The sequence below is a fragment of the Mustela nivalis genome (genome assembly GCF_964662115.1).
Source record: "Mustela nivalis genome assembly, chromosome: 7".
Taxonomy (NCBI): Eukaryota; Metazoa; Chordata; class Mammalia; order Carnivora; family Mustelidae; genus Mustela; species Mustela nivalis.
Window position 1 is genome coordinate 3,836,375 of NC_139026.1, and position 23,400 is coordinate 3,859,774.

Sequence of the window (23,400 nt, forward strand, 5' to 3'; positions counted from 1 at the left end):
GGCCATAAGCAGCTCAAGCATACTAAGCCCGAGGTGTGCTGTCCCCCAAACAGGTCCCGGGTTTGAAAGGAACCTTAAAGGGGTTTGCGCCCACCATGTACTCCCCCGCACCAGACTGTCCCCATCAACATCCCTGCCCTACCCCACTCACATACCTCCAGGAGGAATTAGCTATGACAGGGGCGCTCTGAGGGTCACACAAGAGCTCCCCGAGTGTTGCCTCCTTGTGTGTGGTCTACGATTTCTCTACCAAGCCCAGAAAAATGAACAAGCCCTTGTCTCTTCCCTCCTGAGTGCAGGGGGTTTGGGCAGCAGAAGCACATCGTGCATTTAAAAAGCACGAGGACCTCGAGACAGGTCATCAAGTGAGGGACAGAGTGACAGCCTGTCACCTGGACCCCAGTGTTCCCGAAAGTGACACCTGAATCCTGGGGATGGCACTCAGGCTGATACAGGAAGAACCCTATTTCAGACCTTACTATCCTAAGAAAAGCACAGAACTTTCCAAAAGGACCAAAGCAGGGGTCAGGTGGTGTGGCTTTGCCTCAGTTTCTCTGCGGGCTGGTGGGTCTTCCATCCTGCTGGTTCTACAACCTCCGTGCCAGAAAAGGGGGGGGGGGTACCAGTTACCTCCTCCACCTTCCAGGACACGAGTAATCCTTCCTGGAAACACTGATCACCCATCAGCCAAAGTGGCCTGTTCCTACTCCTGCTAGAATGTTCCGTGTCTTTTCCATACCTCCCTTTCTCTCTCGTCTGGGGACATGGGCAGTCGGCGTCTACAGAGCCCCAGCCCTGCCCGGGGAGGCAGTTGCTATGGCCCAAGCTCCTGGCTTCGGGGACCCCATGACCAGGCCTCCCCACCCTCACCCCATCCAGCTCCCGCACCCCAGAAACCTCCTCCTGTGAAGGCCCAGGAAGGCTGAGGGTGGGCGATGGGGCTTTGGACCCCCCAACTCCTCCGTGGGGAAACTCCCTCTGCCCTAATCGGTGTGAAGAGAGAATCCCCAGAAAGGAACCCACACCCCCCCACCCCAGAATTCAGACTCCATTCCAATTAGTGCTCCTTGAAATCGCTGCCTGGCCCCCCTAACAGAGAACGGGAAAACTTTCTTCCTGGAAACGCAGCTCGGACAGGAACCCAGCTGCCCAGCTTAACGGCCCGAGCTCCTTCCAGTCGGGCTTGTTTTTCTCTCGCAGTGGGTGGTGAGGGAGGGACAGCCTCGTTAATTTGTGGTTTCAGGCCCAGAAAGCGGTCAGGGACAGAGGACCCGAGGGACCCTCGCAGACCCAGGCTGCAAGGCATCACTCACTCGGCACTCACCTCCCCCTGGGCCCGATGGACCCAGCGCTGCCTCGCCAGACCCCTCCCCTGCAGGTCCTGGAAGCATCCCGCCAGGCCACTCTGGAGTGGGGGCCTCTCTGAATCTCTGTCTTGTCTTCTAGGACAGTTTGGGAGGTCATGTGTTCTCAGAGCCCCCGTGCAGGAGCTCCGGGCCACTTGGACCTCGCCCTGGCGGGCAGGAAGGCTCCAGGGCCTCCTGCTCCTGGCAGACGGGGTAGGGACACCTGCCTTGAATAGTGAAGAGGGTTCTGAAGGCCCCAGAGCCTGGGTCACCTCTGCTCTGATCTCTGCATTCTGGCCGGAAGCCCGGGGACTGGATGTCCACAGGGCCAGCCTGGGTCCCTTCGTCCCTGTCTCCTCCAGGTCATCCAGGGTTTCCTGATTAAACTGCAGGGGGGCAGGGGATCCGAGAAGCGCCCTCCTCCCTCCCTGCTGCTCAGAGGAGGCCTGGGCAGGGGCTGAGGCAGGAGAGCACCCAGGCCTCCAGCGGGGGACAGGGCGGCTGGCGGGCTAGTCGCACCTTCACGAATGTAGCCTCGAGGCTGGTGTTGTCGCCGTGGGGCGTGGCACAGCTGTCCTGCTCGTTGGCCAGGTTGATGCCCGTGGCACAGTGCAGCTCCTCCAGCTGGCTGTGACAGCACTGCTCCTGGACCATCCTGTGTCGGGGGGCGGGGGGCACTGAGCACAGGGCCCTGGGAGGGTGGGGCCCTGGGAGGGGAGGGGTCCTGCGGGGTTGGGGGGAGGCGCTGTAGTCCCCCAGAGATGGGAGCTCGGGCCTCGCTGGGTGCCTCCCCTTCCCAACCTACTCCCCCCCCCCACGCACATGCACACACATGCACTTGCACACACACACTCCACCCACTCACCAACCCACACACACACTCACATGTGCACACACACATTCACTCCATCCACTCGCCCACTCCCATTCCCACACACACACATAGTCACATGTGCATACATGCACTCACATGCCCACACTCACTCCACCCACCAGCCACTTACACGCACACACTCATTCACACCTGCACGCACACACACACTTACACACACTGACTCTCCTACACACTTGCATGTGCACTCACGCATGCGCACACTTACACACTCACACACACTCACACACACAGTCATTTGTACACATACTCGCCTGCACACATGCACTCACACATGCACGCACCATGCTCTCACATTCACACATGCAGTTGCCTGTGTTTGCACACACACTTGCAGGCACATACACTCCACCCACTCACCAACCCCCACACACTTGCACGTACACACGCACTCGCACGTTCGTACATTCACAGATGTCCATATGTAGTCGCCCACACTTGCACACACACTCGCAGGCACACATGTGCATTCTACATGCACACACACCATAGCCGGCAGACGGAAGGTGCTCCCGAAGTGTACAATTAGAAAGACTGAAAGCAGAGCGGTGTAAGGCCCCCACCCCACAATCCCCCCCACCTCCACGCTGCAGGGCTGGAGCTCTGCACCGGGCTTCCCGTTGCTTCTGGAACCACCTGGAAAGATCTGTCTATGCTTGTGATCCCACACATTTCACTTGTGCTTTCGGTGAATTTGCAGATGATAGGTATTCCACCAGATTGGACAGAACAGCAACCAGACAGGGGTGCATCTGTCCATGCATTCAAGGATGTTGGCTGGGCCAAAAACAGTGTTAGTGACGGGGGAGACTGGAAGGGTTAGGCACTGCTGGTGGGAGTCACAGATGCTGTAGCAGCTGTCAGGTAGCTCCTTGAAAAATTAAATACACAACGAGCAAATGGTCCAGCGATCCCACTGGCGGGTATGCACCCGGAAGAACAGAAGGCGGGGGCTCAAGAGGTCCTTACTCACACACATTCACGCCAGCATCAATCACAGCAGCCAGAAGGGAGAAGCAGCCCCATGCCGTGCCCACCAAGGAACAGCCAAGCAGAACGAGGTCTATCCGCACGGTGGCGCACGATTCAGCCTGAGCAAGGAAGGACGCGTTCCCACCCGCTAGGACGGCACGGACCTGGCCTCTTGTCCTGTTCTCCCTTCCCACAACACGGAGCACCTTCTCACGAACCCCGTAGTTACCTTACTGTTCTATCTTCTGTATCCCGTAGAAGAGCTTTTGTCTGTGTTGTTCAATGATTCCTCCCTGTCTCATCGAGAACATGCCTGGTGCTCAAAGTGGCCTGAGGTCTTGGGCAAATTTAAATTCAGATCCTAAGACATGTGGGCCCTTGGTTCGGGTTGGGACGCAGGTGATATGTGCGTGGGGGAGCCTCAGAGCTGCTGTTCCCTGACGGCCCCCAAATGTGTCTCGTGTTAGAGGCTCTGGCGGAAGCTGAATGCCCCGGGCTAGAGCCCATGTCTGCAGAGAGGGCTCAGCCCTCCCGTGGTCCTCTGGGGTCGCTCCGTCCCCACGCAGTGGAGCTGACTGCCCCCAGGAGGGCTCGTCTGCTGTGTTAGCCCATCCCACCTTGAGTGATGACCCACTTTGAGCCAACAGCCCACGCTTGGCCTCTGACCTCTGCAAACTATGTGGGGTTCAATCTCCAATGTTCCCTGAACAAAGGGGAAACTATGCAGGGGTCTGGAGGGGCGTAGACAGTGACACGGCTAGGGCCAGTTCAAGTCGACGGCTCCCTCTTCACCAGGAGGCCTGAGACCCACATGCAGCCCGGCCCGTGAATTCCCCAGGACGAGCCAACTAGCCTCCTAGGGCCCGTCTGGCTTTGTGGTGCTGGCTTTTTCCCTCTCCTGTGTCACCGTCCCAACCCTAAAGGGACGTTATCATAATCCTCCTTTTCCACGTGGGGAAGCTGGGGCCCTGAGCTGGCTCAGGTCACACGGCCGGAAATCCAGCCCTGGCCCATCCAAGCTGCCGGGCCAGGCTGCTTCTCGTGGGCACGGGCTGCAGACAGAATGCTCGGCTGCCCACCCAGCTCAGCCCCGGCCCCTCTGCGGTTTCCAGCCCTGGGTTGCCCTTGGGAGCCAAACTCCCAGCTCTCGCCGCTCAGATGCCCTGCAAATCCCAACAGCCAAGCGTCCTGTTTCCTCTTCCTTTGTTTGGTCCACAAGGCTCTGGACTTTTCAAGAATTTCCTAAACCGAGATTTACATCGCCCGGCCGCGCTGGCAGGCTGCACACGATGCTTGCTGCCAACAAAAATGCGAAAGTCCAGGACGAGGCGCACGAGCCTGCCCTACGCATTCTTTCCGTGACAGCTCTCGGCCCAGCTGCCCCCAGCCCGAGTGGGGCTCGGCTTAGTCCGGGCCGGGAGGCACAGGAGAGCAGGGGCTGCCCCAGGACGGAACGTCGCCTCCCTGACATTTGCTCCCCAGAGGAGCAGGTCTGGGTTCACGTCCTAATGCTGTCATCTACCAGCTATACCTGGGGGGGAGCCCCAGCTCGTCATCTGGGAACAGGGATTAATAACAGGGTTGAATGAGGTCACGTGCCACAAGGCATGGCGCAGGCGACGAGCTTCCCACAGGCTTGCTACTATTACTTTCACGGCGACGGTCAACGTTACAGATCTGCATCCTGCACTCTAAGCTTATCTCCTCCCAAAATACTGTGGGAGCTTGGGTCCCTTTAAGGGAAGAGGAACAGCAGATCCATGAGCCCGTCTGGGGGACCTCTCTGCTCCAGATTGGCTCGTCTGTGTTTTTGGGGTCCGAAGGCTGTCCACACTTTCACTTGCCAGTCACATGATCGCATCCGACCCCACAACAGACCCCTTTTTGTAACGAGGCGCCTGGCTTGGCCGCAGAGCCCGGCAGCAGCAGAGAGAACAGCAGAGCCAGGTCTCTCTGCTCTGTAGCCTGGGGAAGGGGAGAGATGCCCCAGCAGCCCGGGGCGGTCCAGGAGGAGGGAGTCCAGCCCCGTACAGGGACGTGAGAGGGCAGAGGAAGGGGGCACGGAGGGACCCACCAGGTCTGCCACGGCCGGGGCTGGCGTGGGCCTCTGCCAGGCTCTGCCAGGGATCTTGGCTCACGCTGTCCCCCTCCTACGGCTGCATTCCGCTAAAGGAACACCATTCTTGTAGAAAGGGGCTGTCGGCACACGTACCTGCATTCCTTGGATTCCGAGGCGTAGGGCAGCGAGCAGTCCCTGTGCTGTGTGGCCATGCGGTGTCCGTCCGCACAGCAGGCCTCCATGAGGGTGTCCGCGGCCGCTGTGTGGGGAGAGAGCAGGGTGCCTGGTCAGGGGGGCGACTCTGCCCTGGCCCAACGGAGGTCCCCTCGGACATGCAGCCCCCCCTCCTGCTTCCCTGGGCCCCCACTACAGGCTAGTCCAGTCCGAACGGGCCTGCACACGTCCGTGAGTCCCTCCACAAACGTGAATGGAAAACCCACTGGGTGCTGGGCTGGAACACACGGCCGCTCCTTCCTAGAAGGGCCTGACACCTGAACAATTACCTTCCAGATCCAGATCTGATGGGGCCGCAGCTCAGCCCCGGGGACCCATGCTCCCCTCCGCGGGCTGGCTCCCTGCTCCAGCCACGCGCCAGAAACGCGGATGGGTCAGGAGGACAGCAGCAGCAGGAATGGCGGACAGAGCCTGAACCGGCCGCCGGCCGGCCCAGTGGTGAGGGGGTCCAGGCACCCCCAACCTGACTCTTAGAGGGTCAGAAATGGGGGCGCCCCGGAGGTTCCCAGCAAGGCTGACACCAGGCAGTGGCGACGCAGGAAGGCTCCCCGCCAAGGAGAGAACCGCCAGGCCACTGGGGACGAGGCGCAGCAGAAGCAAAGACTCGGGGACGGAGTGGGAATGGAGACCTCACAGCCACAAGCCCCTCGGGTGACAAGGAAGGAGCCAACCTTTCCAGACCAGCTTCTGGGAGCCACAGCTGTGTTATGTCCTGTACTTGCCCTGCGCCCCTAGCTAGCAAGGCGCCAGTCCTCCCAAGACGGCGGCTGGCAGCTCTTGCCCCTGTTCTGCCCCAGACCGCGTCCTTGCCCACAGAAGGGACAGCAGAAGGGCTCCCGTGGGTCAAGCAGCTGGCCGCGCAGGCCCTCACAGCTGGACGACGGCCCTCTAGTCCCGAGCCAGGCTCTCAGCCTCTCCCCAGCTACTGTCCCGATAAGCCCCACACCACAGGGGAAGGAGATGGCCTCGGTGTGCCCCAAGGGAGGAGCAGCCGGGCACAGAGGTGCCCTCTGCCCAGGAGACTCCTGTGGCCAGAGCAGTACCCATAGCCTGGGTGGGAGGCCGCGCTGTGACGGCACGAGCGAGCCTGGGCTTCAAGAAACGCCACGTTTTCTTACTGATGATGGCTTCCTGGCCCCCAGCAGGATAAATCCCGTGGGGCTCGGCTGAATTTCTTGGCACCCTGGGCCTTGGGTGTTTTGCTTGGGTTCATTATTCTTCCAAAGCCGGGCCCTCGAGGCGGCCCCAGAAGGGAGACTCTCTCTCTTGAGCTTAACACGAGGCTATGACTTCCTGAAACATCCCCCTGCCAACCTGCTCCCAACTGTCCCAAGTACATCTGTGGTCAGACTGGGTGTGGGACATGCTGCCCTTGAACGCCATGCTCACTGCCCACCGAGAGTGACTGTCTCCGGAAAGACCCTGAGACAGTCGGCACGCAGCTGCCCTTTCCACAGGGCCGGAAGGAAGAGAGGTGGCGTCGCCTGGAACCAAGTCAGGGCCACCGCTTCCCCAGACTCCCAGGGATCTCTGAGCTGCTCCCCACAATGAGGGAGGTACCCCAGTCCGTTCTCACGTGCACGGGGTGGAGAGTGACAGACCACCCGGTCTGCTGCCCCTGGCCACTTGGGCCCTCCCCCGCTCAGCTGTCCCCCCTCCTCATTCCCCGACAACGCCATCTGTGAACATGGGAGAGTCGTCGTGGGGTCGGGGCCTGGACAAAGCTGCCTGGAGTCACGGGTCTCCCTGCGGCACAGCAGGGACATTCCCACAGAGCGCTGGGGACAGCGTTGGGTGGGCCCACTCACACATTCCTTCATTCTTGCCCTGAATTTAAGACAAGCACTCATGAAACCGGGGACTTTATCTGTTGGAGATAAAATATGACCTGTAGTTCACCCCGGGATGAGTGTGACCCCGCCGGGAGGCTGATCTCCCCCACGCCGCCCAGCCCAGCTCCCTTCCACCCTGGCTCCAGCGGGGCCCGCCCCCCTCCTGCCTGCCGTCTCATCCCCTCGGCCTTCCCACAGCCTCTACGGTCTCCAGGGCCGGCCCGCCCCGCACCCCCCGACGGGGCACCCTCACTCCTGCAGCCTGCCAGCCCACCAGCCTGGCCGGGGCCCCTCTGCTCGCACACCACGGCCTGTACGTGGAGCACAGCGCCCTCTTCCCAGTGATCCCACAGCCTCGCCCTCCCACCCACAAACATCTGCGAGCTGGGCCTGTCTCCTGTCATTACGCCCTCGGCACAAGGCTGGCCGGTAGCCGCTCCAGAGCTGAGCAGAAAGAGCCTGAGCTCGGGGCTCACAGCTCGAATCCTGGCCCCGGCTCCTTATGCTCCCGGACCCCGGGCAGGCTGCCTCACCTCTCTGGGCCACAGCTTCCCCGATGGTAAAATGGGGCTTGGAGGACCTTCGCAGAGTGGCTGAGCAGGTTGATATAGCTTCTAAAGTTCTTGTTTAAGATTTTATTTATTTGTTTGAGAGAATAAGAGAGAGAGAGCATGGGGGGGGGGGTCGGAGGGAGAAGCCGACTCTCGCTGAGCCGGACCCCAATGCAGGACGCAGTCCCGGGGTCTCCAGGATCATGAGATGCGCCGAAGGCCATCGCCCAACCAGATGGGCCCCCGAGGGAGGTGGCTTCAAGTTCTGAGCACACAGGGAGCTCCCGGTAAACAGTACTTGATTATGTGTTAAAGGAACAAAGGGGCTTTGCATGCCATGCGTGGCCTGTGAGAAATGGGGAACCATGGCCCTGGGCAATGCTGTGCAGAAGCCCCCCAGGGATGAGCAGCACCCCCAAAGCCTCCCTTCATCCCTGAGAAAGACAAGCGTGGGGAAGCTCAGGCTCCCACGGCCCGCTCAGTGGGGTGAGCACTCTGTGCCCTGAGCTGTGGAAACATCTGGAAAGGATTCTCGCCGGGGAACCTGAGCCCTCTGAACCTTGTTCTCAGCAGGACAATAGCCTGGTAAGTCCTTTGCTCTGTCCAGAAATTCTGGAATGTCCCTGGAATGCTCCAAGCAGCCACAGAGCTGGAACTCGTGCAACGCAGAGGCCTCTGGGGGCGGGGCCGGGTGGGACCCGCACGCAGCCCCCCGGGAGCCACAGGAAGTCCCCGCACGGCCCATCAGATGGGCGATGGAGATCCCTCCTGGGAACCACGGCGGGGCCGGATGGTGACGAGGCCGATGTGGGGGGAACAGACCAGGGCATCACTGTCCTCACTGGAACAAGCGTTCCTGACACGGCGGTGAACCTCTTCCACTCACCATCTCTCTCTCCCTCCACCCCCACCCTCCTGTTGATGTCACCAAGCAGGGCGCATGTGTCACACTGTCGAGTAGAAGAGGCGTCTTTTCCGACCCCTTCCCCCTCTCTTGGCCCCTTGGCCACTTCCTGTATTCTATACTCAAGGGAGGAACAGCTCTGGGGGGAACATCTCTCCACACACTGTCATTCCGAAAGCCCCGCGCGTCTGCTTCAGCCGGGTCAGCCGGAGCAGAGGGGCTGGATCACAGGCCAAACCTTCTCGAGACCCCCAGACACAGAGCGGCAGCCGTCCCAGAGGCTGCCCGGCTCACACGGCACTGCCCACCCCGCCGCAGGAGCACGGTGGCCGGGGACGAGTTTAGAGCCAGCACCTGTGGCCGACGGGCGGCCCGCTGGAGCTGGGCTGTCGGGCCGAAGCTCATGGGCTTCTGGTCAAGGCGGAGCCACAGACGGGGGGATGAGCGGAGAGTCCCAGCTGCCAGTGAGGGACCAAGGGAGAACGCCGGCCCCTGTGTCCCCGTGTTCCTCCGGAGAGCGGCAGGGCGCAGGGGAGCGCGGCATCGGTGTCAGGCAGACCTGGGCTTGAACCTCTGGCCCCCTGGTCCGCAACTCACCATCCCAGGGTAAGTTCCTGAAGCGTCTGCGCCTCGGATCTGGGTCCCAGTCTAGGAAACAGGGCTTGGCCCGAACCAGAGGGTTCTTGTGGCCGTCTGGTGCCCAGAAGGCAGCCGGGGGTCCTCCTACTCCCCTTCCCGCTCCATCCCCACTCGCCACCGTCCTGCAACCCAATGCCTTAAGTATCTTGCCGCCAAGCTGTCACATCAGTGGCTGCACGTCTGGAACCTGGACTTCGAATGTAATTATGAAGGGAAGCAGCCAAATGGTGTGAAGTCGCCACACGGTGATGTGAACATAAATGCTAGGGTGTCCTCCATCCCACCGGGACCGTGCCTTGCCCTCCCGAAACCAGTGGGCGGCCAGCTCTGCGCAGCTGTCACTCAAAGTCCCTGACGCTTTCCTGCCAACCTCTCCTCCCACTGCTCCTTGGCCTGGGCTCCGGGCCCTCTGGGCTCCAGTCCTTCTCTGGCCAGCCCTGTCACCCGCTCACCTCCAGACACTAGCCAGTTCTGTCGGGGTACCCCGCGGCACCAGGCCTCGCCAGCATCACTGCCATCGCTCAGGCAGGGAGTGCTCCTCACTGAGGGCCCCTCCGTCCCAGGCTTACCCAGCACTTACTCGTTCTCACAAGAACCCAGAGAGGCCGGCTCATGATGTTCCCCATCACGCACATAAGAAAATTCCAGCTCAGAGAGGTTAAGTGAGGAGCCCAAGGTCCCAGAGCCAGAGGGGCCAGGGAGCAGCAGAGCCAGGCATCAGGCTTGGTTCTGACAGACTCCTAGGCTGGTCTAGTCTGCCTCCTGGGGAATTGGACACTCCTCTGGGGCAGGGATGGTATCCTTTTCCCCTCAGTGACCCTGAAGCACCCACCCATGCCGCACACCATCAGGGAGGCTCAGTGCCAGTTGAACGGGACAGATCGGCGACAGGCGTCTTAACCAGAGCCCGAACAGCAAGGCTGTCCTTGGAGTGTGGGGTTTACTGCAAACATGCCTCTTCACGGGGGGGGAATGACCCTAAGGAGCAACACGTGATCGGAGCCAACCACCCTGAAAAGTGGGGCTGCTTAGAATTTCCGCAGGAGCCGGGGCCATGCTGGCACCAGGATCTGAGATTCCCGAACTGCCATTTTCTTGGCCTTAGAGACAGCTGTCCCCCACCCGTCAGAGCTGCAGGGACAGGAGGGGTCTTGTGGAGAGAGGGGAACACCCTGCAGGATTCTCTGGAGTCCTGGCTCAAGATGTCAGCGGAGATGTCCTCTGTCGCAGGTCGGTCTCCAGCAGACAGGGGAGCGCCCCGTCCAAGAAAAGATCCGAGGAGCCTCCCGTCCAAGAAAAGATCTGGTACTAACTTGTGTTCTGAAACCGAAAAAGCCTCCAGCCACTTCCCAAGTTGTTTCCTTTCCATGGGGCGGGACCAGGCTGTCAAGGCCACTCCCAGCCCTGGACACAGCTCTTCCAAGACCCTTGCCAATTCGAGAGGGACAGAGAGCAGTCTTTGCTGTTTTCACACTTGTCCCCATCGGAGTGAACAAGCTTTACTCTGGTGACAAATACCACGTTTAAGTCAGAAAGGAGGCACGGTGACCCAGGGAAAGAGGGGTAGATAGGGACCCCCAGGCCAGCGCCCCCACCGTGTCCCTGTGCTGACCCAGGGAGAGGGGCTCACTACAAACGTTTGCTGTAACCTGGACAGAGAGAATGAAAACCACTGCCTACAGTGTTCAGAGGCAGGAGACCCCAACGGGCTGCTCTACTAAAACCAGCACGACTGTCTGGACTATTCTTCACCACCCCCCATTCCTGTAGAATAACGGCTATGCATGCGCCCTTGGGTTAAATTAAGTTAAATTAACTTGAACTTCCCCACAATGGTTTAAAAGCTGAGCATGTAATAGTGAACTAAATGCTTCACTTAAAATGTTTGTTGTTGGGACGCCTGGGTGTCTCAGTCAGTCACATGTCTGCCCTGGTCTCAGGTCATGATCCCGAGCTCCTGGGATCGAGCCCCATGTCAGGCTCCGTACTCAGCGAGAAGTCTGCCTCTCCCTCTCTCAAATAAATAAATAAAATCTTTTAAAAAAAATGTTGTTGTTGAAGACATCATGCTCAGTGAAATAAGCCAGTCCCCAAAGGATCAACCCTGTGTGATTTCACTTACGAGGTTCCTAGAGGAGCCACAGTCAGAGGCGGAAAGTAGACAGTGGGCACCGGGGGCTGCAAGAGGGGGACATGGGGGCTGTTTCCTGGGCACTGAGCTTCAGTTTCGGGAGATGAAAACATTCTAGAGATGGACAGGGCTGGTGGCTGCACAGCCATGGCAATGTATGTAATGCCCCTGAACATTGCACTTAAAAATGGTTAAAATGGCTAATTTTATGTTATGCGTATTTTACCAAAATAAAGAAAATACATTTTAAAAAATCGAGTGTTTACAGGACACCTGGGTGGCTCGGCCATTAAGCGTCTGCCTTCAGCTCAGGTTATGATCCGGGGTCCTGGGATCGAGTGCCGCGCCGGACTCCCTGCTCAGTAGGAAGCCTGCCTCTCCCTCCGCCTTTCCCCTGCCCTGGGTTCCCTCTCTGTGTCTCCCTCTCCATCAAATAAATAGATACTTTAAATAAGTAAAATAAATTTAAATAAATAAAGCTGAGTGCTCGCCTGCCGTCTCGCACCGCCCTTCGTTCAGAAAGGACCTCGATGTTCTGCTGATGCCCTCACCCGCTGTTCTCAATCATCGTTGTTCTAATGTGCTTACGTGCAGTGCAGACCGCAGGGAGGGCTGACTTGGTAAACGGCTTCGGGGCGCCCCCCGGGGCAGTCTGGTGGTGACCCTAGCGGTTACATAAGCAAACTAGGTGACCTCAAACGGGAACAGGTAAAATGTGAAGGAACGAGGTAAAGAGAGGGCGGCGGCCACTCCCAGGCCCAAGGAAGAGCCCAGGGCAGGCTCTCAGGAGGTGGCCGGGAGGCCGTGCTTCTGGAACCGCTTCCCCAGCCGCACACAGTAAGAATTCAGCATTGTTGGTGGGAGGGAAAGCACGAGGAGGACCCCAGGCCGTGGCTCCTCGAAGACACAGGACATACAGCTGGGCCAGGGGTGGGGAGCAAGAAGACAGGGTGACACCTCCCCCTGGAAACCACCTCTCACTGGTACCACCAAGGATTTCACCGCGATTGATAGATCAACCCGGCACTGGCACTCCCACTGGCCAGCAGCCCTTCTGGCAGGACATCAATTCGCAGAACTCCCACACAGAGGCCCCAGCACATCTGCACAGCCTTCGGCAACCTGGAGCCAACGAGGCCAGCACCGCTTCCACCCCTCACTCCCGGGAGCGATGCCAGTATCGATGACACTACGTCAGGGGACCCCCCCCCCCCCGCTGGATGCCCACCCATGCCCACTGTGGGGATGTAGGTGCCCTTAAGAGAGAAGTGGTCTGCAGTCTTCTCTCTCAGATCACCTCCCTCCCTTCTGAGCAAGAAGCTTTGATCGGGCACAGTTTTCCTCTCCAGTTCCCGTAATCTGACTGTGAATTGGATCCACAAAGCATTACACTAAATATAAATGAAGAATAAACTCTCTTTCAGACCTCTTTAGCCTTTGACACAACCTTCCAAGGAGGATGACGGACATGTGGGTTAAAACCACCCAGACCAAGACCCGCCGCCTCCTCACTGAGCCTCCTTCTCTCCATCTGTCAAATGGGGTAGTAACTAGGGAGAGCTGGGAAGATCGATGTGATAATTCAGGCAAAATGCTTAAATCGGTGCCTGACTGCAGAAAGACTCTTCAAAATGGAATCGTCACGGAAGTTGCTGCACCACCGTGGGGAGGGGAATCACACAGGCCCCCAGACGACCCATCGCCACGGGCCTGACACCCCACCACCTCCCTCCGGGAAAGAGAGACCCTGCCCTAAGTCACTGGTGAGCAGGTGGACAGAGACAGCCTGGTTCACGGGCATCGGATGCCATATGTCACCCCAGACAGCAGCTGAAACGAAATTTCTTCCAGGTGAGTTCTGCGTTTGTAAAGACTACAGTATAGACTGTGAGTTGTGGTAGTTCTGATCCATGCAAAAGGCATGCCACGTGTTTGGCACCACGCCAAGGCTCACGGTCTAGAGCAGCACCCATTCTCGTCAAGTGGTAAAGATGTAGGCACATGTTCTTTCCAGCACTATAGATGCCAGCTGGCAGTCAGAGGGTCTCTGCACTGCTCCCCAGGTGGAAGTTTCCAGAATATTAGCCTGGCACCTATCATCCTCCCAAGGGCTCTGGGCAATGCCTTAATGGCCCATGAGCAGGTAAGCAATAAGCCAAGTTGCTCAGTGTACTGTGTTGTGGTGGGGTAGGCCCAGGGCTGGAGCTCCAGAGGCCCAGGTCTGCTTACAGCTCTACCATTGAGGGTCCTTCCATCTGGAGCAAGGCCAGGACTCAGTCTCCTCACCTGTAAAGTGGGTGGAGAAGTTGGCCTGGAGTTCAGCAACGGCTTGCCAAACCCCACCGTGTATATGGACAATGTTCTGACAAAATTCCTGCTGGATTGCAAGGAAATGAGTGAGAAAGGAAATGGCCAGGGGAGGTTCCCCACAAGTCAGCCTGACCCCGCTTAAAAGGCTGTCTCTCCTTCTGAGACCTGCCCTTCCAAACGGCCCGCGTGTATAGGAAACGGTGAGAAAGGAGTTGGGGAGTGGTCGGATCTCTGCTCTCTATTTTAATATTCTCATGTGGCAAAATAAAAAATAGACGAGTTCTGGGCATAAACAAGAAGGGAGGGGAAGGTGTGTCCTCAGAACTAGCCAACAAGTCAATCTTCTTGGTTTTCTCGGCCAAGCTCAAAGCAGCAGAGGGCCTCGGGTGTTTCAGAATGTGAACGGGGTCCTAGTGTGTCCCGTGGGTCCCCTGAACTTGCCACACTGCAAAGTTTGTGCCTCATCGGCTCCAGAGCAACTGGCTAAAGCTATGGTGAGAGTTGGAGGGGGCCCCTGGGGTGTCCAGGGCCCACATCCCCGGGAAGCCTGAAATGCAATGAGACACCCACAGGAAATCGGGACCAAATAGAACCCTGCGAGATTCAGCCCACCCCTGCCAGGACCCTCCCCTCCTGAAGCTGGGGAGCCAGCAGGAGTCCAGCCCAGGCCGCAGCCCTCGCCCTATGGCGCTCATGCTGTCCTAAGTCCCCTGTATATTCAAAAAGCCCCTCTATGGCCAGCTCAGTTAGTAGAGCACGCAATTCTTGATCTTGTGGTTGTGAGTTCGAGCTCTTGGTTGGGTGTAGAGATTATGTAAAAATAAAATCATTTTTTAAAAAAGGTTCCTGTTACAACACTTGCATGTGCAGGTTCTATCTAGGGGCAAGGGATCCAGAGGTGAAAAGATAGGACCCTGTCCCCAAGGGGACAGCCCAGGGAGCCACCAGGTCATCGTCACTGGGGTCTGGTGCACAGTACCCCCACATCCCTCGCAGGTCTAGGATAAGGACAGAGCCATCTCCCCCTTCAGGGGCAGCTGACCTCCCAAGGAGGAACGGGGTGTGCTGGAGTCTCCCCTCACAGTTTCACACAGACCCACAGGTGCTTCAATGCTCACACACCAGCACCTGTCACGAGACAGGGGTCTAGCGCAGGGAACCAGCAGGCAGGAGGCCACAAGAATGAAGGGCCAGAAGGCAGATCTCAGAAGGAAACAAGCGCCTCCCAGATTGCTCCCTCCTGGCAGTGACCTCCTGTGACCAAGGCCAGTGGACACGGGGGACGGCCTTACCTCCTGACGTCTCTACATCACCCCACCCTGCGGGACCCATCTCCCACGGTCTCCCTTTGAACTCAAGGCCACCTGTCATGCGTCCGCTGCACCTGGCCTGTGGAAGCTGCAGCTGGGTGGTCCTGGGTCCACACCCTTCCTGGGACTGGCTCATTCACACCCACATCAATTCAAAGATCCTTTCCTCCAGAAGTCTTCCCTAACCACTCAACACACACCCACGCGCACGGGCACGCGCACGCGCGCACACACGTTCTCTTTGCACCCTGAACTTCCCGGCACCAAGCACAAATAATTAACTGCATGTGTACTTAGCACCCCGGGGGCCGGGACGAGCTCTGCACCCTGGCCCAGGCCAGCCTCAGAGCAGGCACTCGATAAATTCCTGGGAAAGAGCCAGTGGACAAATGATCTTATGGGATCCTCACGACTCCAGGAAACAGGGGATCAGGGAGAGTTAAGCAAGCTGCCCCAGGGCACAGAGCAAACACAGAGGTAGCCTTGGAGCCTGGCTCGGACTCAAAGCTCACCTATACCCCCGCCACATGCGAAGGACACTGGCTTCCTCCCGAAGCCGGACTTAGCAAAACCAAGACTTTTCGGTCAGAAAGATAAATGAGGCGGGGTAGTGTCCTGCAGAAGAGCACGATCTGAGGGGCGCCCGGGTGGCTCTGTTGGGTGGGCGTCTGCCTTCAACTCAGGTCACGATCCCAGGGTCCTGGGAATGAGCCCCATGTCAGGCTTCTTGCTTGGCGGGAGAGCCTGCTTCTCCCTCGCCCTCTGCCCTCACTCCTGCTTGTGCTCTCTCTCTCACATAAATAAATAAGATCTTTAAAAAAAAAAAAAAAAAGAAAAGAAAAGAAAAGAAAAGAAAAAGAACACAGTTGAAGAGTCATGCTTCCAGGTTCCCGGCCCGGGGGAGCCGCTCAGCTGCTGTGCGCCCAGAGGCACATTACTTGGCCTCTCTGAGCCTTGGTGTCTTCACTCCCTCCTTTGTGGATGTGGGGATGATAACGGGCGTGGGGCGCAGAGAGAAGCCTTATGTCAAAATCAGGAGCACACGGAGCACACGCAGGCAGCAAAACTTATAGCACATTTGACTCCAGCAGGTGACATGATCCAAAAGGAAAAACAGGTTCAAGAAGGATAGCAGCTCACCCCATTAGCAAACAGACCACCAACCACAACCACACGGGCCCCCCCCATCTCAAAACCAGTCCTGGCAACGCCCCAGGGGTTCTGAGAAGCCCCCGAGCAGGCCCGTTATCTCAGAGCTTCTCCCCCCTCAAAGTGCCTGGGAGGGCTCAATCCCCCGGCCCCTCCGGCCCCCTCGCCATCTCCCCTGCCCGTTTCTGCAGCTTCATCCTATGGGCTGAGACGGCCGTATTTCTGTCCGCAGCCTGATCGTGCCTCCAAGCCCAGACTCCACCGATGCCTAGCAGGACGCTTACAGGGTCCACTAGGAACCTGGACTCTTCTACCACCCCCCGGGGCCCCACTCCATTCAGCCTTGTCTGGCTCGGTTATTAGCAATCACCCTCCACCCAGCTGCTTGCCCCACAACAGTGGGGTCAGCCTGAATTATTCCTTCTCCCTCGCCCTCTATCCTCCATCCCAGGGCAAGTCCCGGCCACTCAAGTTCCCAGACGCCCTAGATCTATCCACTTCCCAGCGGCCGCCGACTACCACTCGGCCCTGGACCCCGCAGAAACCTCCACGCCGGCTCACTCTGCCTACTCTTACCACCCCATGCAGCCCTTCACCATGCAGCAGTCCGGAGTGACTTCTAGAAACCTGAGTCAGATAACGTCATTCCTCTGCTTAAAATCCTCCAGCGGCTTCCCAGTACACTCGGGATGAAACCCACAAGTCTGCACCCTAATTTTGAAGGCCTCCCATCCTCTGCAGCTCCCTCTCCCCCACCCTCCCCAGAGGCACACACTCTCCTCCTTCCCTCCAACACACCCGCTCCCACCTGGCGCCTGGAGCCAGCTGCTCCTTTTGTCCCAAAGCTCTTCTCAGGGCTTTTCCACAGACGGTTCCTCACAACTCACACCTCAGCTGGGCATCACTCTCCTCCGCCCCCTTGAGAGGCGCCCCTGTCTGCTGTCCCCGTCACGGCATTGCGGCGCCGATCCTGCCGATACACCCCAGCGAGGGCGTCTGTGTGTGCAGCGGCTTGAACGGTAGCCCTTGAAAAGATACGTCCACGTCCTGCCCCCAGAGTGTGGCCTTAGGTGGACTAAGGGTCTTTCCAGTTGGAATTAAGGGTCGATCTCAAGATGAGCTCCTCCTGGGTCACCTGGGGGAGCCCCGAATCCCACAAGAAGTGTCCTTAGAAGAGACACAAGAGGAAGAGAAAGCTACGTGGGGACAGAGACAGCCAGGAGCCCAGGAGCGGGGGAGCGAGGACAGACCCTGCCCCAGAGCAAAGCCCCACACGACACCGTGACATTGTGGCCCCCGGGACGGTGAGAGGCTAGACCTGTTGTATTAAGCCGCTCGGTTTGCAGTCATTGGATCTGGGGCCACAGGGGACCCACGTGGCGCACGAGCTCCACAGGGCACTATCCTTGTCTGTGCTGGGTCCTGGGGTCTCGTGCTCGCGGGGTACACAGGTGGCGCGCTGACAGATGACAGCAGCATGATGAACAGCTCCTCGGGGGCCGGGCCAGGCTCGAAAGGGAGGCACAGGAAACATTTGCTAATAACACCCGAGAGACAGCTGGCAAATGACACCGCGGACCACATACTTCCTCCTTCTGGGCCTCAGTTCACCCACCTATACCAGGAGTGGACCGGCTGACCTGTGGCTTCCATGTCCCAAAAGACAAACCATTTCTTCCCAAATTCACCTCAAGTGCCCATCATAAAACCCGTCCGGGGACCCATCGGACCCCAAGGCTGGTTCTTTGGTTCTTACATCCTTGCTACCATCTGGGAGGTGTAGGGACTCCAGAGGGCCAGACCCTCCCCACCCTCCGGTGTGGTGTCCCCTCTGAGTGGCTGGAAGCCAGCAATGCAGGACGCATCACAGACCCTCCACGTGGAGAAAAGAAGGCTCTGGGTCCTGGCCGTCAGGAGCAGTAACCAGGGCCCTTGGCAGTCGGGACCCCCAGGAAGTCGGCAACAGGATGGCAGGAACCCAGTGTCCCCACTCCCAGCGCTGGCCATGTCAGCCCAGCCCTCTGGCAGGATCACTTGGCAAGGCCAGGGGCACATCAAGCGGGAACAGGACCTGAACGATTTCCAGGACCGTCTTCTCCAGATGCCGGGCCCGCCCTGTTGTGTCTGGAACCCAGGACCCGCCAAGAACATTTTCCTTTATGAAGGTGCCAGGAAAGGGGCGACTTTCTACCCTGTGGACAGTTCTAGACCTCACCCAGTGTCCTGTGGCCAGAGGCATCCGTTCCTGTGTGCACGGCCTCCCCCCTGCGCAGCCAATGTAGGTTCCTCGGGAGAAGGGGAGGGGTCCTGAGCCCCACCCCCAGAAGGCAGCAAGGAGGCCCTGACTTGGGCCACACCCAAGGGAGAGGCAGGACTGGGTACCCGAGCAAACAGCCCTCCACCACCACAGCCCCTGCCTCCGAAGGACGGGACAGGCTTGTCCTCTGATCTGAAAACAAGACAGGTGTCTTCACCTTGGGGAATCCCACCAAGCCAGCCACGAGCCCCTCATGGCTTCTGTGGTCCCCCATGGATGGAAAACACCTGATCCTCCTCAGGACCCCCTGCACATGCAGCATTTGTCTACGGGGGTTTCAGTGCTGCCCAAATGGTTTTTATTTCCCCTCATTAGGCTTAAGGCAAAAGAACCAAGTGGTCAGGAATCTGGGGTCCCCTGTCCTGGCCCTCGACGGACCACTGTGTGTCCTAGACAAGTTACTTAACTGCTCTGGGCCTTCGTTTAGACATCTGTACAATGAAAATAACAGGACAGCACCTTCGTCATAGGATTGTTGAGAGAGTTAAATTAATAACTACATACAAAATACGTCAATTTTTAAATTTCCTAGAGCAGAGTGTGTTCTCACTCCGTACTTAAGGAGAAGCAGGGAGAGGACAGGATTGGTCACATCTGGAGCCGGAACCAGTCTCCTCTCCTCCTTCGAGTGCCGGCCCCCACCTGCTGATAACACGCAGGCAGCTGGAGCAACCCACTCCTGACTCCCTCCTGACTTGGAGCCTGGTGAGAACCAGCCTGAGGCCAAGGGAGGAGGCCCCAGTGGAGGAAGAGCTCCGGTCGGCAGCACCCCGCCTCTGTCCTGCCCTGTCTCCTGTGACTTCAACTCCGCCAGCCTCCCTGCACACCCCCTCCTCAACGAGCTCCCTCCAGGCTGAAGGGTCTCTGATCCCAGGGAAGCTGACCGAATGGGTGTCCCCGTTTGGTTAGGCAGCCACACGTGAGGTCGTTACCAGGACACTGGGACCCTGCAAAATCTTTTATGAATCAAATTGTTATAATGTGATGTTTTGCAAAGGAGAATCTTATATTGGATAAAGCGCCCTGGCAGGGGACTGTGCAGGCCAGTGCCCATGTTTGTCAGTCTTGATCTGCAAGGCTGTCCAGACCGCACCCGCTGCTCAGAGCCCTGCCCTGCCTTCGACGGAGCATCCATGTCCTCTCGGGCCTTCGGCGCTCTTGCCTGTGCTGCTTCCTCTGTCTGGAGCCCCGTCCTCCCCAGAGACCCAGCCGGTGCCTGCCAGGTTGCAGGCTGTCTCCTTGGTCCTTGGGGAGGTCGTCCCTGACTCTTCCCCTACGGGGCTGCTTTGGAATGGCCTGTCCACTCCTCTGCCTCTCCTGGGGGATGGGGAGCCCCACAGGCACAAAGGCCAGGCCTCACCTCTCCCTTACCACACCCCCATGATTTAGAACAGTGTCTGGCCCAGAGCACATACTTAGTGCGTGGAGGTCTGAGGAGGCCAGCAGAAGCCCCTTCTGTGTGACCTTTCCCAACACGGCTTTGGTTCTCGACCGCTGCCAGTTCTGAGGCGCTCCTGGGGAGCTGGGAGGACTTTCAGAGCACTCATGGGGAAGAGGACTCTGTCTTACCCTGGGGAGGGGGTCACACAAATAATAGGTCACACTAATCCAGCCACCGTGGCAGGCACGGTGCCATGGCCTCCCCCACGCCCCCCGACCTCCAGGCACGTTAAGGAGTCAGTTTCTGCTATCTTCGTTTTACCAATGAGAAAACCACCAACCCATCCTGTGGGCTTTTCCAAGCGGATACAGGCAACGTTGTTTCCTGTCCTACAGAAGCTCGTGGCAGCCAGCTGGGAGCCCCAGATGACTGAGCCATGCTGTCCCTTCTCTCCCACCCCGACATGCCACAGTCCAGCAGGGGCGGCAGAGGGGGCCCTGAGCCGGGGGGCGGGGAGCCCCTCAGGCAGAGTCAGGAGAAGGGGTCACTTAGAGTCGTGGGTCCCACAGGAGGGGCCGTGGCACTGTCCCCCACCCGGGGGCACCCTGAGTCTCATCTTCGTGCGTCCAGCCCTCCAACAGGCACCACCAGCCCCTCCCCCCCGGCTTAGCCTGGGGGGCCCTCAGGCCCCCCCCACCAGCCTGGGGAAGTTCCAGCAGCGGGGTGCGGGCCACGTGCTTCCAAGCCAAGCCGTCTCCTCTCCCGTCTTTGTTCTCCTCCCAGAGACTTGCTCTGTAATCAGTCAGCAGCGCTGCCCGCTGGAGCCAGAGGCCAAGGACGTCCTGGAGAAAGCAGTCGGCCTTCCTCACTGCCTCCCACCCCACTCTCGGTAAAGCTCAACAGGACAGACATGGGACAGACAGGGTCTCGACTCTGTCCCCTAGCATGGAAGGTCAGCGCCCCCCATACCGCTATGACCAGGCAAAGCGAGCGGCCACAGATTAGCAACGGGGCCCGCGGCGGGACGGCCCTTCCCAGCATCACTTCTAAATTCCCTGCCCTGGTGTCCTGCCCCGCAGCCCCCACCCCCAGCTCTCTGGAGGGTGGGCCCAGGTCACCCCAGGGAAGCCGCAGACGCAAACCAGGGAGCTCCAGCTCCCTCCCCCCAGGCCACACCACAGTGCTGAAACTCAATGAGGGACCATCCCGAGAAAGGAAGGGAAGGCCGTGCCAACAGGGTACGCGACGAACAGATCTCCTTTATCACATATGCTTGAAGTTAGGGCCTCCTGTATACAGACGAGGTGCGCCCCTCCAGCCTGCCCAGTCCCCATGTCCCTTCAGGGTCAGACACGACCAGGCTGCAGGGGAACCCTCTCACACCCCGGGCAGAAGAGCACAGTGGAAAGGAGCAGGCCGAGCTCGCCTATGCCCTCTCTCTGGGCCTGCCTCAGTTACCACATCTGTAAAATACACAGGGAGCCCCTGGGGCCCTTTGTAGTTCCTACAAGAGTCTTGTGTGGCCTCCAGTCAGAGCCCCCCCACACCCCAGGGTTTTCAGTCCAAACACCAGTCACCTTCCCATGAATGCCCTTCGACCCTCTGCCTCCCAGCTCCTGCCCAAGCACCGTCCTTTCAACAAGTCTCCAATGAGCCCCGGCGGGACCAGGATGGCTCTCGCTGCCAACCCCCTGGGCCCTTGTGCCTCCCACGCCATCTCCCCCACAAAGTGCCCCAGCAGGCACCCAGGACAGAGCCGGAGCTCCAGGATCTGCTGCAGCCAGTGAGCAAGCCCAGAAGCACCCACAGAGCTCTGCCCTCTGCCCCCAATCTCTCCTGATGACCTTCTGACCAGGGAGGAGGGTGGTCACCTGGGAGTTGAAAAGAAACTAAGCTCAACCAGAGATTAAGCATCTAGGATTCTGAGGGTGGTCAATGGCTCTTCCGGGCCTGGCCCCAGGAAGAACAAAGCCTCAGGCTGGCAGGCCTAATGACTGATGAGTCACGGGTCAGCGGAGAGGTCAGAGGCCACCCCTGCTGCTCTAATCTGCAGGGCCTAAGGGTTTTCCTGTCCCATCTCCGGCCCCCAACCCAGGAGTTAGGCCTTGAGAATTAAGGACGAAAGAAGCGCCACCCTGTTGCCTTCAGTCTTACACTGAGCGAGTGCAGAGACTCATCCCCCCTGCCACTGGGTGGGTGGGCCTGGAAGGGGCCTGTCCCAGCCCCAGCTGGGGGTGCAGCCGGGCTGAGCCTCTGCCTTGGGGCCCTCTAGGTCCAGGAGGGCAGACAGAGGTTTCCCCACACAGGGCTATTTCCCTAAAAATCTGTCTCCAGACTGCTCCCTTCTTTGCTGATTTGTCCAGTCCACCCCCCCCCCACCCCCGGAAACCCATGAGTGGCAAAGCACTGTCCCCAGTCTCAGTCTTCTCACCAACAAACTGGGTACAACAGCCCCTACCAAGGGGCGGAGGTGGGGCCAGCGGGAAGAGCCGGGCGCTCCGGACAGAGCAGGGCAGCCGGGGTTCAGTCAACCCTCCAGCCAGGCCTTCCCCGCTAGCCTCCCAGCCTTGGCCCCAGGGGGAGCGAGGGTGGGCACTAGGGGGGCTGCACGGGGCGGCGGTGGGTGGGGGTGGGCGGGGAGAGGTCAGGGAGGAGGAAATATCTTCTTTCACACAAGTGCCCCAGGTCATCGAGGCGGTCAGGACCAGAGCCAGGAGCGGGGTGAGGGGAGGGCCTGGCCGGCGCACACGACCCCGGAGCCGCGGCGGCGGCGCCCAGACGGCCGCTACGACTATGGCCCCAGGCCTCCCGAGGCGCGCGGGGCTGAGCGGGGAGCCACCAGGGCTGGGGCCGTGGACGTGGGGCGCCCCTACCTCGGGCCGCCAGCAGCGCGAGGCCGCCGAGCAGCAGCAGCGGCAGCGGGACCCTCCTCGGCGCGGCGCTCTCCATGGGGCCGGCGGGCGGCGGGCGGCGGGCGGACAAAGGCGCGGGGCGCGGGGCGCGGCTCCTGGGCTCCACGCTCCGGCCGAGCCTCGCAGCCAACGCAGGGCCCCGGCCGCGCCGTTCAATTATCCCGCCCCGGAGGAGGGCGCGGCGGGGGCGGGGCCGGGGGCGCGCGGTGCCCTCCCTCCCGGGTCGGGCCGCCCCCTCCCCGGCCTGGGGCCCCGGGCACCCCGGCCCCGAGGGGCTCACGGGCCCGGGAGCGGGAGCGGGGACACCCAAACCTCTCCCTGGGGCGGCCGAGAAGGTGGGCGCACACGGACGGGGGGCACCCCTTCCCGCCCCCCCCAGGCGCGCGTGAAACCCGATCCCTTTCCCCACCCGCGGCCCGAAGGCCGGCGGCGTCTCCAAGGTTCTCTCCGCCCGACTCCGC

General features: G+C 59.7%; 1 protein-coding gene across 2 annotated transcripts in view; it reads right to left on the bottom strand.

The window, feature by feature from the left end:
- The window catches only part of FBLN1 (fibulin 1), a 79,286-nt gene extending 56,184 nt beyond the window's left edge, over window positions 1–23,102 (bottom strand). Inside the window, exons 1-3 of one of the 2 annotated variants that reach the window (XM_082739649.1) lie at window positions 22,901–23,088; window positions 5,423–5,528; window positions 1,866–2,001 (exon numbers count right to left, since the gene is read on the bottom strand). In XM_082739649.1, coding sequence (XP_082595775.1) covers window positions 1,866–2,001; window positions 5,423–5,528; window positions 22,901–22,976 — 318 coding nt within the window. In that variant the 5' untranslated portion in view covers window positions 22,977–23,088. Of the gene's footprint in view, window positions 1–1,865; window positions 2,002–5,422; window positions 5,529–22,900 lie in introns of both variants that reach the window. The other variant, XM_082739650.1, reaches the window with a different exon arrangement.
- Window positions 23,103–23,400: the final 298 nt, after the last annotated feature.